This window comes from Cephus cinctus, unplaced genomic scaffold (assembly GCF_000341935.2).
Source record: "Cephus cinctus unplaced genomic scaffold, Ccin1 Ccin1_scaffold0051, whole genome shotgun sequence".
NCBI classification, from domain to species: Eukaryota; Metazoa; Arthropoda; class Insecta; order Hymenoptera; family Cephidae; genus Cephus; species Cephus cinctus.
Genome location: NW_014332795.1, coordinates 267,317 through 281,474, shown reverse-complemented (window position 1 = coordinate 281,474; position 14,158 = coordinate 267,317). Strand labels below are relative to the sequence as shown.

The 14,158-nt window shown below is 37.0% G+C and overlaps 1 protein-coding gene across 2 annotated transcripts in view; it reads right to left on the bottom strand.

The window, feature by feature from the left end:
* The window catches only part of LOC107268494 (laminin subunit alpha-1), a 72,911-nt gene that overhangs the window by 16,116 nt on the left and 42,637 nt on the right, over window positions 1-14,158 (bottom strand). The window contains exon 14 of one of the 2 annotated variants that reach the window (XM_025085845.1): window positions 9,778-9,891. The exons of the other annotated variant lie outside the window; for it this stretch is intronic. Within the exon in view, the coding sequence (XP_024941613.1) occupies window positions 9,848-9,891 (44 nt within the window). The 3' untranslated portion in view covers window positions 9,778-9,847. Of the gene's footprint in view, window positions 1-9,777; window positions 9,892-14,158 lie in introns of those variants that run through there. 2 annotated transcript variants of the gene reach the window in all.

Below are 14,158 nucleotides of genomic sequence, written 5' to 3'. Positions count from 1 at the left end.
TTTTTCTCCAGCAGACGTCTGCTTGCTATCGCAGCGAAAATTTTATTCGGAAATTCATTGCTGCCATGAATCTTTAAAAATCAGCCTTAACACCACTTCGTTTCCGTAACTGTCGCACACGTGGATCCTAGAGTGACGTACAATGTTATGGGAAAGGTATTTTTATGGGAGATAAGCCAGAGTAGCTGGGCCCTGTCTGAATGGCATTTATGGGTCAGGCCCTGTTACTACTCTGGTGCGGTACCAGGCCCCGTTTCCTCGCGACGCCGATAAGCAACCACCAGCAACTTTGGGACGGCTTTTGTCGCGTACTTTTGTAAGACGTTCACGACGCCGTTGCTTAGTCACTTAATTCGTCATTAACGAAATTATCTATTCACTGTCCACCGTACTTAAGACGGATTCCTTCATTGACCAGGACCGGTACACCGGCATTAAAAATTCCCGTTACTAAAAAAAAAAAAAAAAAAAAAAAAAAAAAAAAAAAAAAAAAAACTACCGAACACGCGCAGGTGAACGTACCAAAAATTCCATATAATAAATTCATACAATTTTCTCATATATATATATATATAAAAATTTTTTACTTTGGCACGCCTGATCGACCCCCATTGAAATACTGTATCATAAACGTAGTAAATATACACGTCCACTATCTGGCGTAGGCAGTTATACCAACCTGACTATAACACAACGAGAAATCATGAATCCTTCGATAAATCGTTCATACGTGAGTATGTGGGCATCACATAGGTACGTAATTCAGAAACGTATATACGCATTACCACGTGGGCGTACAGTTGACCAGGTGCTTCGGGACGGTCCTGACGTGTTACTCACGCGGGAAATATGGCCGATATAAATATAAATCTCACGCGTTAAATATAATGAGCCAATCCGATCGGAGATTCATGATCTTTTTCACACCGGGTACGTGTAAGTACTGTACGCAGGTACAACGTGAGTCAGGTTGAAGATTTCCGTTAGAGCGTCATTGGAACTAAATAAATTTCACTGACTGTCATTTACTGCGCGTGTATTTATCTTGATAAAAATTTCATTGCCAATAAACATCAGTCGGGTATATACAGGGTGTCCGATCGATCGATATAAGAAAAAGTGTTGATAATATATGCGCCGTGTATCAGCAGGAGTACAGACAGATGATAATCTACTTAATAATTCAATCTCTCGGTGGTCCTGATTACAAAAGTAGTCCTTCGTTCTCACCGGTAGTAGTCCTCCATTTTGATTTTGCTACGTCACCAGAGAGACAGCTTAGTCACTCGAGGTACACGTGTGATTCGTGTTTCTTTCGTTAGAAATGTAATTACGCTCCAGCTGACTTCTCCTACGTGTTTGTACTAAGGGGACACTGGGTATAATAATCCCAGATATCTTTAATTTATATTATAAAAATAGTGGGCATTGCTGGTACCACGTGTTTCTATATACGTAAGGATATCCCGATGGTCATGCTTGTAACACTATAGTCATTGTGTTAATTGCTCGCTAAGTGAAAGCCAACACAGAGCCAGGTGTATTCTATGAAAAGAGAATAAGATGGGTTTCCATAAGGCCCCCTTTTGTTATGGAATAATTGGATCGGGCCCCCTTTAAGTCTAGCCCAATCTATATGTATATATAACTTTGTATATATAGAGAGTACTGCTACAGTGCTTGGTTAAGACTCGATGAGAAGGTCGGGGGAAAAAAAATTTTGAATTTTATTCACAAAGCAAGGAATTAGGGTCAGTATCGTATAAGGGCATAAGGCCCTGTTTCACTTTGGTTCGTTGGTCCGTATCTTTTATCCACACAATGGACTTAGCCACCCACGTTTATTCAGAAGGTAGGTTTAATCCTGTCCCCGTGTCTCGTTGATAGCACTGTAACACGTGTTTACAAGTAGTGCAGTGTTGAGACGATATTATCATCTGTACTGATAACGTTGGCACGCTTGATGTCGTCACTTCCTTTTAATGTGTACACCCCTTGCGTTATCGCGCACCTTCATTGTTGACTGAGAAAGAGAAAGAGGGAGTAGAAGTCTTGGTAGCTTCCATCTGTACGGATGGGCCTTATCGTTATCGCGATATAATGGGATATATTATGTGGCTTGATAATAAGGCCCATTTATAAGTTATCATCAGGTTAGGTACGCATCTGGCCCAGTTTCAGGGGAGTCCTTTGATATATTTTATTCTCTCAGATGTCTCTCGTCTGTTGAAGATGCACTTTGATCTTCATCGGTCGATTGTCATCGGAATTATTATATGATAACCCGTTGACGTTATATCGAGGGTGATTGATCGGGCTCAAAAATCGGGACTGTTTTGAATTACCTGCCGTTTTTTTCTTATCACTTTTATTTTCCAGGTAGATGAATATTATCTGGATGAAATTTTTGTGATCATTCGACTGATTGTGATTTTCAGTTTTCTTGGCTGTCCAAATTATTTTGGTGACAGAAATTTTGTGCAATTTTTTTTTTTTTTTTTTTTAAAGGAAATAATGACTTTTTTTTACTGTTACATAAAAATTACTCAAGAGAAAGTGCTCTTGATTATTTTGGTGACAGAAATTTTGTGCAATATTTTCCAGGTAGATGAATATTATCTGGATGAAATTTTTGTGATCATTCGACTGATTGTGATTTTCAGTTTTCTTGGCTGTCCAAATTATTTTGGTGACAGAAATTTTGTGCAATTTTTTTTTTTTTTTTTTTTAAAGGAAATAATGACTTTTTTTTACTGTTACATAAAAATTACTCAAGAGAAAGTGCTCTTGAGTATAACTATTCTTTGTATCTTCTCTTACGATACTGATGCTGCGCGATGCATCACGGTCACGGAGAGAAATGATAATGTAAAAAGTGTCAACGTGGGTCGACAGATCTAACGCGGGTCCAACTGGCCCGCAGGCTCAGAAACGCCGTCAGAGATACGATCAAGGATTCTCCAGTCTCTCTCCTAAGCGACTCTCCTCTCTTACTTATTCCTTGGTCTCTCGTGATCTCGTTCTTTAGCTCGCTGGGCTCCTTCAGTGACAAGCAGATCAACAATGTTCACGAGATAGTAATCGCATATTGTGACAGGATTACCAACGATACAAATAGTGCAGTACAAGAATCACGCGAAAACAAGAATCATAAAAGTAGAAAAGTACTTTGTACGAGAAAAAAAAAATTACCAAATAATTTTTGTATTTTGATTCGAATATCACGTGATAAGGTGCATTTAAAATGGCGATGACCGCATGAAAATATCATTTATTTGAAACGCAATGGCTAATTACACTGTAATTAGCTGATTCGATCAAGCACTGTATCCAATCAAATGAATCTCTTAATGAGTCTTCAAGGCATTTTATTTTTGTATTCACCGTGTAAAACCTATACCAGCCAAGATGCACTTAAGCAGGTAGGTTGCAGTCGGGCAAGGAAGCGCTACTTGGGAATGAAGTCTAAAGGTCCGAAATGGATAGCAGAAGTAAAAAGGAAGATCACAGATAATTAGTGAATACACGAAGAGTGGCCAGGATCGTAAGATCAAATATTTGAAGTGGTCTCTCGTCGGGACGTGACAGTCGTTTGACGTTTTGCCGATTCTCCCACGCGTGCATCGCCCGACGGCAAAAACGCATCGGTAGACCAAATGCACGTTGTTCCCCCTTCAACGGAACCCAGTGCAGTTCCAGTGACGGCCATTTTTCATTGCCATTAAATTACCCACCCCCGTATTTTTCCAATAAAAATTGATTTTCGATATCGTTAAAAAAATTTTCATCTTATGATAAAAAAAAAAAAAAAAAAAAATTTAACGACTGCACTTTTCCTATGCACTTTTCACCTATGCAATTATGCAGTTTATTCTATATACACAGTGCACACTGTACTCGGCGGACAACTCGGATAATTATAGCGCGAGCTAAATGCTATTGGCAGCATTAGCATGAATCAACGATTAATAATGCGACTCTTGCGGTTAATGATGATTTTATAATTTCTATATAGATTTTATCGTAGGATGATACTATCAGGCGTGGGTTGACAGGACTGGTGAGTGTGACGAATCAAATAATTGATAAGGACAAGAAATGATTTTTAATTCAAGAATTCAAAAAATTATTAATAATCTATTATATAAATATACTACCAAATAGATCCTCGTATAAACTACGCAAAAATATATATATATGTATATATATACGTACTGGAAGATAAACGACTATAATTTCTTATTTTACAAAATTTATAACACCCCTCATGAAAATTCCATCTCGACTTGCAGTTTATGCTAATAGAGATATTCAAGGAGGATAATATACCATCCAAAAGTGCATCTGATACAGAACGCTTTTTTTACCTATACCATTTCGTATATACCCTAAAGGAATTATTGATCGGATATCGATCGCCTCTCATTTCCCTAAATACCCGAATTTTATCGTCGGATTACAAACCGGTAAAAAACAAAGAAATACGAATTTTGTTTTATTTTCAGTATTACCCTTTTTGCATCCCGGAACGTATTTCACAGCATCCGTCTGTATCCCATATGAAATTCCTATGTATACCTACACTCGTATACTCAGATAAACGAAATATATATAAGATATACAGGTATATGTAATATTCGTGAAAAGAAAAAAATTCAATGATCAACATCTCGAGAGATCAATGTAATATAAGGAATTCAGAATGTACATTGATCCAGGTTGAAATGACTTAATACGGACGTAGAAAGCCGGTGCATGGCCCATGGCGTTTTACGGACCACCCAGGAGGTGATTGCTGCAGTGAGTATCAGCTCAAGACATTGCTCCTTGCTTTTACACTCATTTTGCAGTCAGTCCTTTGCTATCCAGGTGGATAGGCAGGTACAGATATAGATAGCACAGAGTGAATTGGTACAGCCCATTGGTAGCCGTAATGATCCTGTTTCATTTTTCCCATAGGATCACTTTGCATTTTTATCAGGAAGTCAACCGTGGTGATGAGACTCGTTAGTACCCAGTACACTATCGCCATATTGGATATACTGACAGGAGATAACAGTTGAAATTGTGGGAGGCTGACGTTAGTACGGGCGACCATCTTTGTATGGATTTTTCATACGTATTCGACCTCTTCATTAAGCGAGACTCGAGCTAATGATAATTTGATTGAGCTAATTGAGAATTATTTTTTTGTATATTCAATTTTAATTTGACAATGAATTTCAATTAACACACTGATAAGGATAATGACTTTTTTTTAATTCTTCAGATAAACACTGTACAGGTAACTTTGTAATGTTTATGCGTGTATATATATGTTGTGAATTTTTGAAATCAAATTTGAGAATCATATATTTTGGTAAATTTAATTTTACTTTCTTTAGTCGATCTTAATATGCAAATAACGGTAATGGGATTTTTAATGTTTATTTTTGTAATTAGCATTGCACGAATAACATTTTTTTTCGTATATGCACGTGTATGTGTATATGCTTCGTGGTTCTTGGGACAGTTTTATTAATTGGCACTAATTATGAAGCGTTTAATTATACGTCGGTGAGTGATGCTGTGTTTAAGGAATGAGGCTAATGACGTTAAATTAAATTAGTAACCGACCCCGCTCTCGAGTGTTATTGTTATATTTAGTTATTACTGTGCTCCGTGTGTGAGCACTGTACTCTAATATCTTTGCCAGGGAGGAGGTATGGCTTTACGTGCGTTTTAATTGCAGCCATCCATAACGGAATTCTACTCTGGTAGCCATTTTGCTTTTCTTATGTTGAACGGTATATGATTTTTTGTCGACGGCCATTTTACTTCGAAGAATCATTTTCGAAGTTGCTCTCAGACGAGAGGAAAAAATAATCGTTTTTGCGAACGTTGACATTGCACTTTTATTGTAGTAACATGACTTTAATTGAATTATTAAAATCAATATATTTTTGAGGTAAGACAGGGGTACTTCTTTTTCTTGATCCTTTTGGCTTTATGCCCTCATACAGAACCAAGTGCCAGAGGATAAAGAATATCCTAACCTCTGTTTGGTTACCTTGGTATGTGGTCATAAAACTGATAAATTTGTGGTCCTACTCGTTACGTGCAAATGAAATCAATAGCCATAAATAGGAGAAAGTTTAGAGTTTAAAATTTGCTTTAGGGATGCTTTGACTAATACTTGTGTAATTAATAAAAAAAAATTTAACAGGTTAAAAGTATCGGAAATGAGTAAAAGCTTTGACAGGTCTGGCCAAAAATCATACAGTGGCAAGAAACGGTACATTTATCCTATTGGGAAATATTCTGGGACAAGTGTATAGGGAATTGAGTAGCTTTTGGAATATGGTAATAGAATGTAATTAAATGTTTACGCTTACTCATTGTAATCCACGCGTACCGTTTGGTTGTATAGCTGTAGGATTTGCAAACAATGACGCAGGATTTATTACCGGTAACTAAATACAGCGCGTGGATTATGACTGCTCGTAGTGAGTTTTGTCAGTTTTATTATCATTTACGACGTTATTGCATGGGATAATTAGAATTTTGGTTAATTCATACTGGGTATATTATTTGTTGGTTATTTTTATTGATATACGGCACGAGCTTATTAATGGGAGTTTCATTCCCTTTGTACTTCGTATGACGTGTTGTGACATCTGTTCCGCTATGCTCAGTTATTTTGAATCGATCTTTTTTTGTTTGTACAAAGAAGTTGAAATTTTTAAAAAATAATATTTGACAATCTTTATAATTGTAGCACGTGACTTCCAAGATGTGGAAGATATGATTTTTGTCGAAAACTCTAATACGTGAAAATGCATTTTTGATATTCGATATAAAAAAAAATTCGAAATTTTGTCAATAATTAAATTTGGCAAATTATCCTATCAAGTACTTTTGATTTTTAACTATGTTTTTTTGTTGAATGCAGCAAAGTGTCAATTAAGAGATTTGGTAATTACTCGAGCCAAGAACGAGGCACCCTATAAGAATCTACCAATCAGGTAGTGAACATTTTGTTCCGAATCGGTAATTGGCTGAATGAACTTTGAGCGGGTGCAACAACCCTTATAAAAATGCCGATCGACAGGTAGATCAGTCATTCGGTAATCGAGTAGCGTATCATACACTTCGCACGTATCAGTTGAATTTTATTTTTTCGAAATTTCGACAAGTTTGCGTGATCCACCAAAGACCTACAAGACGTTCACAAGTTGGTTGAAAAATCGGAGCTCGATTAAGTTTCCATAAACAAGAAAGTTATCAGCAAGTTAACAGGAAGAAGTGATTTGCAAAAAAAGTTAACAAAATAACTACCTAGAAACATCAAAAACACGAAATGTTCACTGAAAAAAGTACAAAGAAAACCACCTCAACGCTTTCAAGGGTGAGGACGAAAAAATAATTGTAATAAAAATTTATTTTCTCTGGTTAATCATTTTTGAGCAAAAATACTAATATTTTGAATTTTATTATTCTCACAGATACCGTTTACGAACTTGATCACGCCGAATATAATAGGTGACGCTGCTATGCTGGACGATTTGGAAAATCGACTGTCAGTGCGATTTTTTTTAAAAAGATCAAAAAAGTTCCATTACGATAATTTTGGTCGTGACCTTATAAAGGAGCGTGAAAGTCGAAAAAATCGCACGAATCCGAAAAAATACAACGTAGATAAGACAATTTTGGAAACTGGTGGAGAGAGTGTCCTGAATATTGATATTTTCCGTTTCTTAAAAGAATTGTCTGTATCGGCTGACAAAAAGAAAATGGTGCTAATCAAAAAGCCAAAATCGGAGGAATCGAGGAATTTTGAATTTTCAAAGCCCAAAATCTTCGCTTGTCACAAATGCTCGAAGCTACTGTTTCACAAGTTGGCATATAGACGACATATGATTTTTCACATGAGCTACACTCAACATTGCAAAAAGTGCAACAAGGCTTTCGCAATTAGAAGCGACAGACGTAAGCACGAGACAATCTGTAGAAAGAGAAAAACCAAATGCACTACTCGCTATTAAAAATTTTTATCTAAAATTCCATCGTAAGATTTCGATTGTCCTCAATCATAAAATTCATATTAGTGTAACATTAAATTATTTTTATATTATTGTATAAGCCTTCTGTACTTAATATTCATCTAAGGAATTGAGTTTTATATTTATAAAATTTCTCAAGTATTTTTATTCCCATTTACACTTCCATTGCATATAACATGATTAAAGATAGTCAGTGCATTAGGGAAAGCTCATTGCTACTGCCTTGCAAGAAACAAGTGTTCATTGTGGACGCACCCTTATTCTTCCATGCTTAAACATAGGAATATCAAATTTGGCATAGTAGCAGAGCAGCAGTAACTTGATCATAAATATAAAGGCCGGTTGAAACGTAACTGTAGAAAAACCAGGCAGGCACACTAAAAACTTAAAATATTACGCCAATCGCAACAAGAGGGTTAAACTGGATTCTAATAGTTACAAACGGCTGAAATAAAAAAAGAATTTTACTAAAGGTTATTTCTAACTGTACTTTATCTGTAGTGAATAAAGGTTTGTTTACAGTCACCCTTCCGTATTACTCATCAATGATTCACAAGGGTCTTACTCGACTTTGACTCGGGCTGACAAATACGACAGCTCAAAATTATTTTGGGACTAAAACGAATTTCCCCTGTTTGGACATAAAGTTACGAAGCCTCGAAGATAACGAAAATAATCGTGCAACTGGAAGTGAAAAAAATTGTCAAAGGATGTGCGTGTAAAAAAAGTGACTTGGAATTACGATGAAAAAATAAATATATTTACATACAAAAAAACTGTTCGTATACAAAGTCTCATATATCCGTGGAACAGTCAAAATACGATTTACAATAATAATTAATGAATATTAAAGCTCGATAAAAAATTTGGTGTCAGTCACGTTAATAAATAACTGGAATAAATATACATACAGTAAACGCTATCTTAAATTATACAGTCTCTGCAATTATTCTTTGTGGGTCCAACGGTACCCCATCAATTGTTTCAAATACTTCGGTATATGATGAAAGTATCTTGCGTGCCTATACAGAATGTCAAGACTTCTTGATTTGAAATTGCACAATGGACACGTAAGTAATTTTCTAGCGTGATGAAGTTGATGGCGATAACTGCATTTTGCACTATAATAACCCTTGGGGCAGAAGAGGCAGGTGTAAGATAAAGGTGGATTAAAGACATCGGGCCCTTGGAGATGTCTCTGTTCATCCGGCACACGTCCCACGAAAGACACGCACTCTTTATTATTTTTCCTCCTGGACCTCCCGCGATAACGCGTGGGTTGCTCTGAGCAATTTTTTTTTAAATCGTCCACACTTGACTTTTGTTTCGCACAAACAGCCCAGAAGTGTTGATCGAAGTTTTCAATTGTTTTGTAATTAGAGTTGTTCAATTCCAATTGTACACCACCGTTGAATTCTTCAACACCTCCAATTGTAGATTCAAAACCGGTTTGGTGTGTCAGCCTTGCGTTGTTTGAATCAGCAAAGGTTGTTGTTGTTGTTGTATCAACAGTAACTGCAGTTGGTTCTTGATCGATGCAACTGGTTGTTGAAGTTGATGTTACAGTTGAGTTGGATTTTAATGCTAAGCACACATTCGATGTTAAGATTGACGGTGCAGCCGGTGTTGATGAAAACTTGTGTTGATTGTTGTTGATACAGCACACAGTTGCAGCTACAGCTGTTTGAGTCTGACCGGTTGACAAGTTGACAGGGACTTGTGAATCGTAGGCATACGTGTTTATTATATCTTGAGTATCGAATTCAAATCCAAAATCTGTACAGTCGAGAGTACTTTCCATTTGATCAACACTTGGTGGTCCAACGTCGTTGTCGAAAAGGGCGAGAAGCTTAAAAAAAAGAGAAAAATTAAAAAATTTGCATTGATATAAAATTTATAGGAAAAGAAATTATTCTCGTAATTTTTTTTATTAAGCAAAATCACTTACCTCGGAATCGTACTGGGTAAGCGACATATTTCTATTTAACACAGTCTAAGTATACACAGTCGGTGACATGAAATTTTTCAAAATGCTAAACCAGCCCGGAGGTGCACTTCGCTATCGTCAAACTCTTAGTAAATAATGATTCACTGCCGGCTTCTTGCCAATTTCTAGAATTCATACCCACTTTTACAAAGGGTGTGTCCTTTACCTGAAATAAATCGGCAATCGGCCAATAGCAAGCAGCCCCGTCATTAGTACCGTTCGAAAAATGACCAAAGCTTGCTTCTGATACGACGTTGCACTTATTTTTCTGCACCCCTGAATTCTTGAGCACAGAGGAAACCAATAGCATTTTTTCGGTTTTACCAAAATCGGAGTGAAATCGGTACTGCCGAACCGACCCGTACAAAAATTGCAAAAAATAAATAAAATGCTAATTTTGACAAGTGGGTATAATTTTTAGGTTTAACTGTACTTTTTCGTGAAATGAAAAATTTTTTTTTTACAAACTTTGATTACGAAATTCTTTTTAAATACGTCCAGGTTTCATAGCGCCTATACATACGTAATCCAATAAGCTAATCACATTGACAGAAATCCTGTCAAAGATCCACGATTGCAGATTAACAAAAAAAATGACCCACAACGGTATCACGTCGTAGATGCATGAGTAATAAACGAGTGTGTGTTTTATCAACATTCCCACGGCTGAAATAATGAATATGATTAATGAGGAATCCTTTTAAAATCGGCATTCCTGCGATTACGCTTCGCGTACGAAGAGGGCTACGCCTCTGCGGGCCGAATTGTAAGCCGGTTTGGTGTACGGCAGTCTTTATGGTGCACCCACAAGAAATCGGTAGCAACAAAGCCACGCGCCAGATACCCCGCCGCGTGTCAATCGATTTAAAAATAATTTTCATAAAGCTACCGCCACACGAACAAACAGATCCGCTCACTGAATCTAAAAAATCGGCAAAAATTCACCACGACTTACCACATTCCCACGTGTCCCATATAATTAAAGTAAATCACAAAAAACTCAGCATCAACCATCATTAAAAATGACGAGTCCAAGCCTCCATTGTGGAAGCCCCTTAAAGTCCCGCTGCAAGAGAGGTAACTGATCTCTACCGTACGAATATAATTTGCATATCAGATTATCGATCGAAGTAAATCATTGCAGCTCGGCAACACGGGGTGGACCTGCCGGAAGGGAATCGGATGGCCGATAATATTGATTCCCAATTGTTCCTTAATCAAACGATTTACCACTTACTATTCAAGAAAGAAAAAAGCCACGTGCCAAGTCAAAATACAAAAATCAATAAAAAACAATGAAAACCATACCCCCAGTGGGCACCCACAAAAATAATTTACGAGATAAAATTTTCGTGTCACGATTATTAAATATCCGTTTACGATCTCATAAAGTAATTAAAAGTTCCATCGATCATCCCTTCTAATCGAACTCAACCTCCTGACCAAGAGCCACGCCAAAAACACCATAAACCATTAAAACGGATTACAAAGGTACGCACCATCCCCATAATAAATGAGGACCTGTTAGCGTTGTAATCGTTTATGCATATCCTGAGATATATACATATATATTACCTTCATTATAAATACCAACTACCGTATCCCATGAAAGTCTCGCAAACTAGTTGTAACTAGAGAAATAAACTCCCATAGGGAATCATTCGATACACCGAAGTATATAAGCGATACTTCGTCGCACGGCGGATTCGCATTACGCAGCGTGGGTGGAATTATTTTCACCGGTATATACACGCCGGTACGTTACCACCCTGTAAATTAACTATCGACCACGTGGGCGTACCAGTCGCATTATTATATTCCATTGCAGTAAATCAGACGAAACGTTCTCCAACTGGACTCTCCCTATCGGTGCGGTAATAAGATTAGGTACAGTTGACAGAAGGCCAACTGCATCCAGTTGACAAATATTTTTGTCCTACAAACTTTTCGAGGTTACTTCAACAACTAGATCGAAAAGCAATGCATAAAGTTGAAAAGTTATGTTCTTGCACGTTACGATAAACACACGTTAATCAACATCAATAAAATGATCGTATGGTTGATATTGATTTTATTTCTGGTTCTGTATATATGTATATACATATAGACACGGTTGACCCAGGTCAGCGTTGCCGTGTTGTTTCTAAAGTCACGTCGCAAAGATATGCCGTTACTTTAGCTGTTGCGTATTGTCGTTGCAACTTCTTCATTTCTTTACGAGAACGACACGTCTGCTGCACTCGGGCTTATGCAGCTGTTAGGACACGTCAAAAGTGCATTGCTTTTGATGCGCTTGTAAATTATTCCTAATAACCGCTCGTCGATGCACTTTTATATTGGAATTGATAATATGTATTTTTAAGGGTGAAATATAGAGATAAAAATAATAATAATTAATTGTTTATTGTTATCGATACATTTTTTAAGTAAAACTAATAAGAGATCACTCACTGGTTTTAAGGAGTCAGGATGCATTTTTATTCTCTTATTAGTTGTATATGTATATGTATATATAATACACTGTATCAAAAAAAAAAATATATATATATATATATATGATCCTTATTAAGGCTAAATTGGCCAAGGCCCATAAACGCCCCTGTACGTAAATCGACAGGCGGCGTTACAAGAGCATCGAACCATTATATCCCTTGGTAGATTTCAGCTTTCACGTATGCACACATGAGAGTACAGGAAGTCGGTAGGGATATATATATATATATATATATGTCTTCTTGAGAATCGGTAACGCGAACGCGTCACGCACACAGTGGACGAGCCTGGAGGCCACGGTCAGTTTATGGAAATTAAAGCGATGTATGGAAATTGATTGGCTAGGAGTTCGCGGCCTGTATGGGACCACCATGAGTCCCAAAGCAAAACGGGATAAAAAATAATTTTGCGAATTCTCAACGTCATTATATTTAAATAAATTATTGAATTATTTTCTTTTTTTTCACCGACAAAAATTTCACCGTCTTCTACTTGCCAGCACAATACAGGGTGTCGATAAATATACATATATACAAAATGGATAGTCAGCCTATAGATAGTATACTTAAAGCTGCTATCAGTAAATCTGTAATGGATAAAGTGATAACTAATGGATTTTTCTAACCAAGTCAGTCATTAATTAAAGATCTTTTTAATTTCCGAGAATTATATTGCTCCACTATCGTCACCACCGATTTATCTGACAAGAGACCCTTAAAGGCGTAAAGGTAGTCACTATGGAATTGAGAAGGATACAGACACAAGATTTATAAAGAGAGTCAGAAAATGATGGTGTACCATAGAGTACCCATAGAAACACTGCAACAGATTATTTCTCGGACAGCAAAGCAATGGCGATTGTGCTTATGGCTATGATTGGTGCTTTTCTATAGCAAGTACCATAACTCTTAGCTATCTAGATCTGAGAAGAGTATCCGCAGCCTCCTCCTCTGGTCTTCCCCGAGCAAGCGGGATAACCAAGATGGCGTAAGGTTTTTTTTTTCTACTTGGATTAAATTAAACGGTCTTTGAGGTAACGAGACAATTGATCTTTACGATGCACTTGTGGGCTGACCTTGAAATAAAAAAATAATTTGAGGAATGGGAAAGAGGGGGTTCGAGGGGAGGAATTATGATAAAATATTTAATTAAAATATGTATACATATATATATGTATATATATGTATATATGCGAAAAATTTGCCACGACAATTCCTTTTACTGAAATTTATGCACTGCCCTGCGGAAATAAAATGAATTCCACACATGGGTAGACACCTTTAGGTAATTTTTATCTATACGTGACGCTCCTTGCGTATCCACCTGGCGATAAATCAGTCGGGCGTTTATTCGCGTCGAGCGGAGGCGAGGTCTTGAATTTATGCCGCGAAACGATCCCATCCACTGCCCGTTGCACTCATTACAAGGAAGTTGCATTCCCTTATGCACCCGTGCAACGCCTGGCTATATGGAGGACGCATGCGAGCACGTACGTTGCATACAAAATTAGGGGTACGAAAAAAAGATAGAAATTTTTGTAAAAAATTATATTTTAAATTTTCACACGAATCTGTAAATTTTTTGCTAGCGTTTGTATGCAGTGTTGCATAACCGCACGGGATGCACTCTGATATGA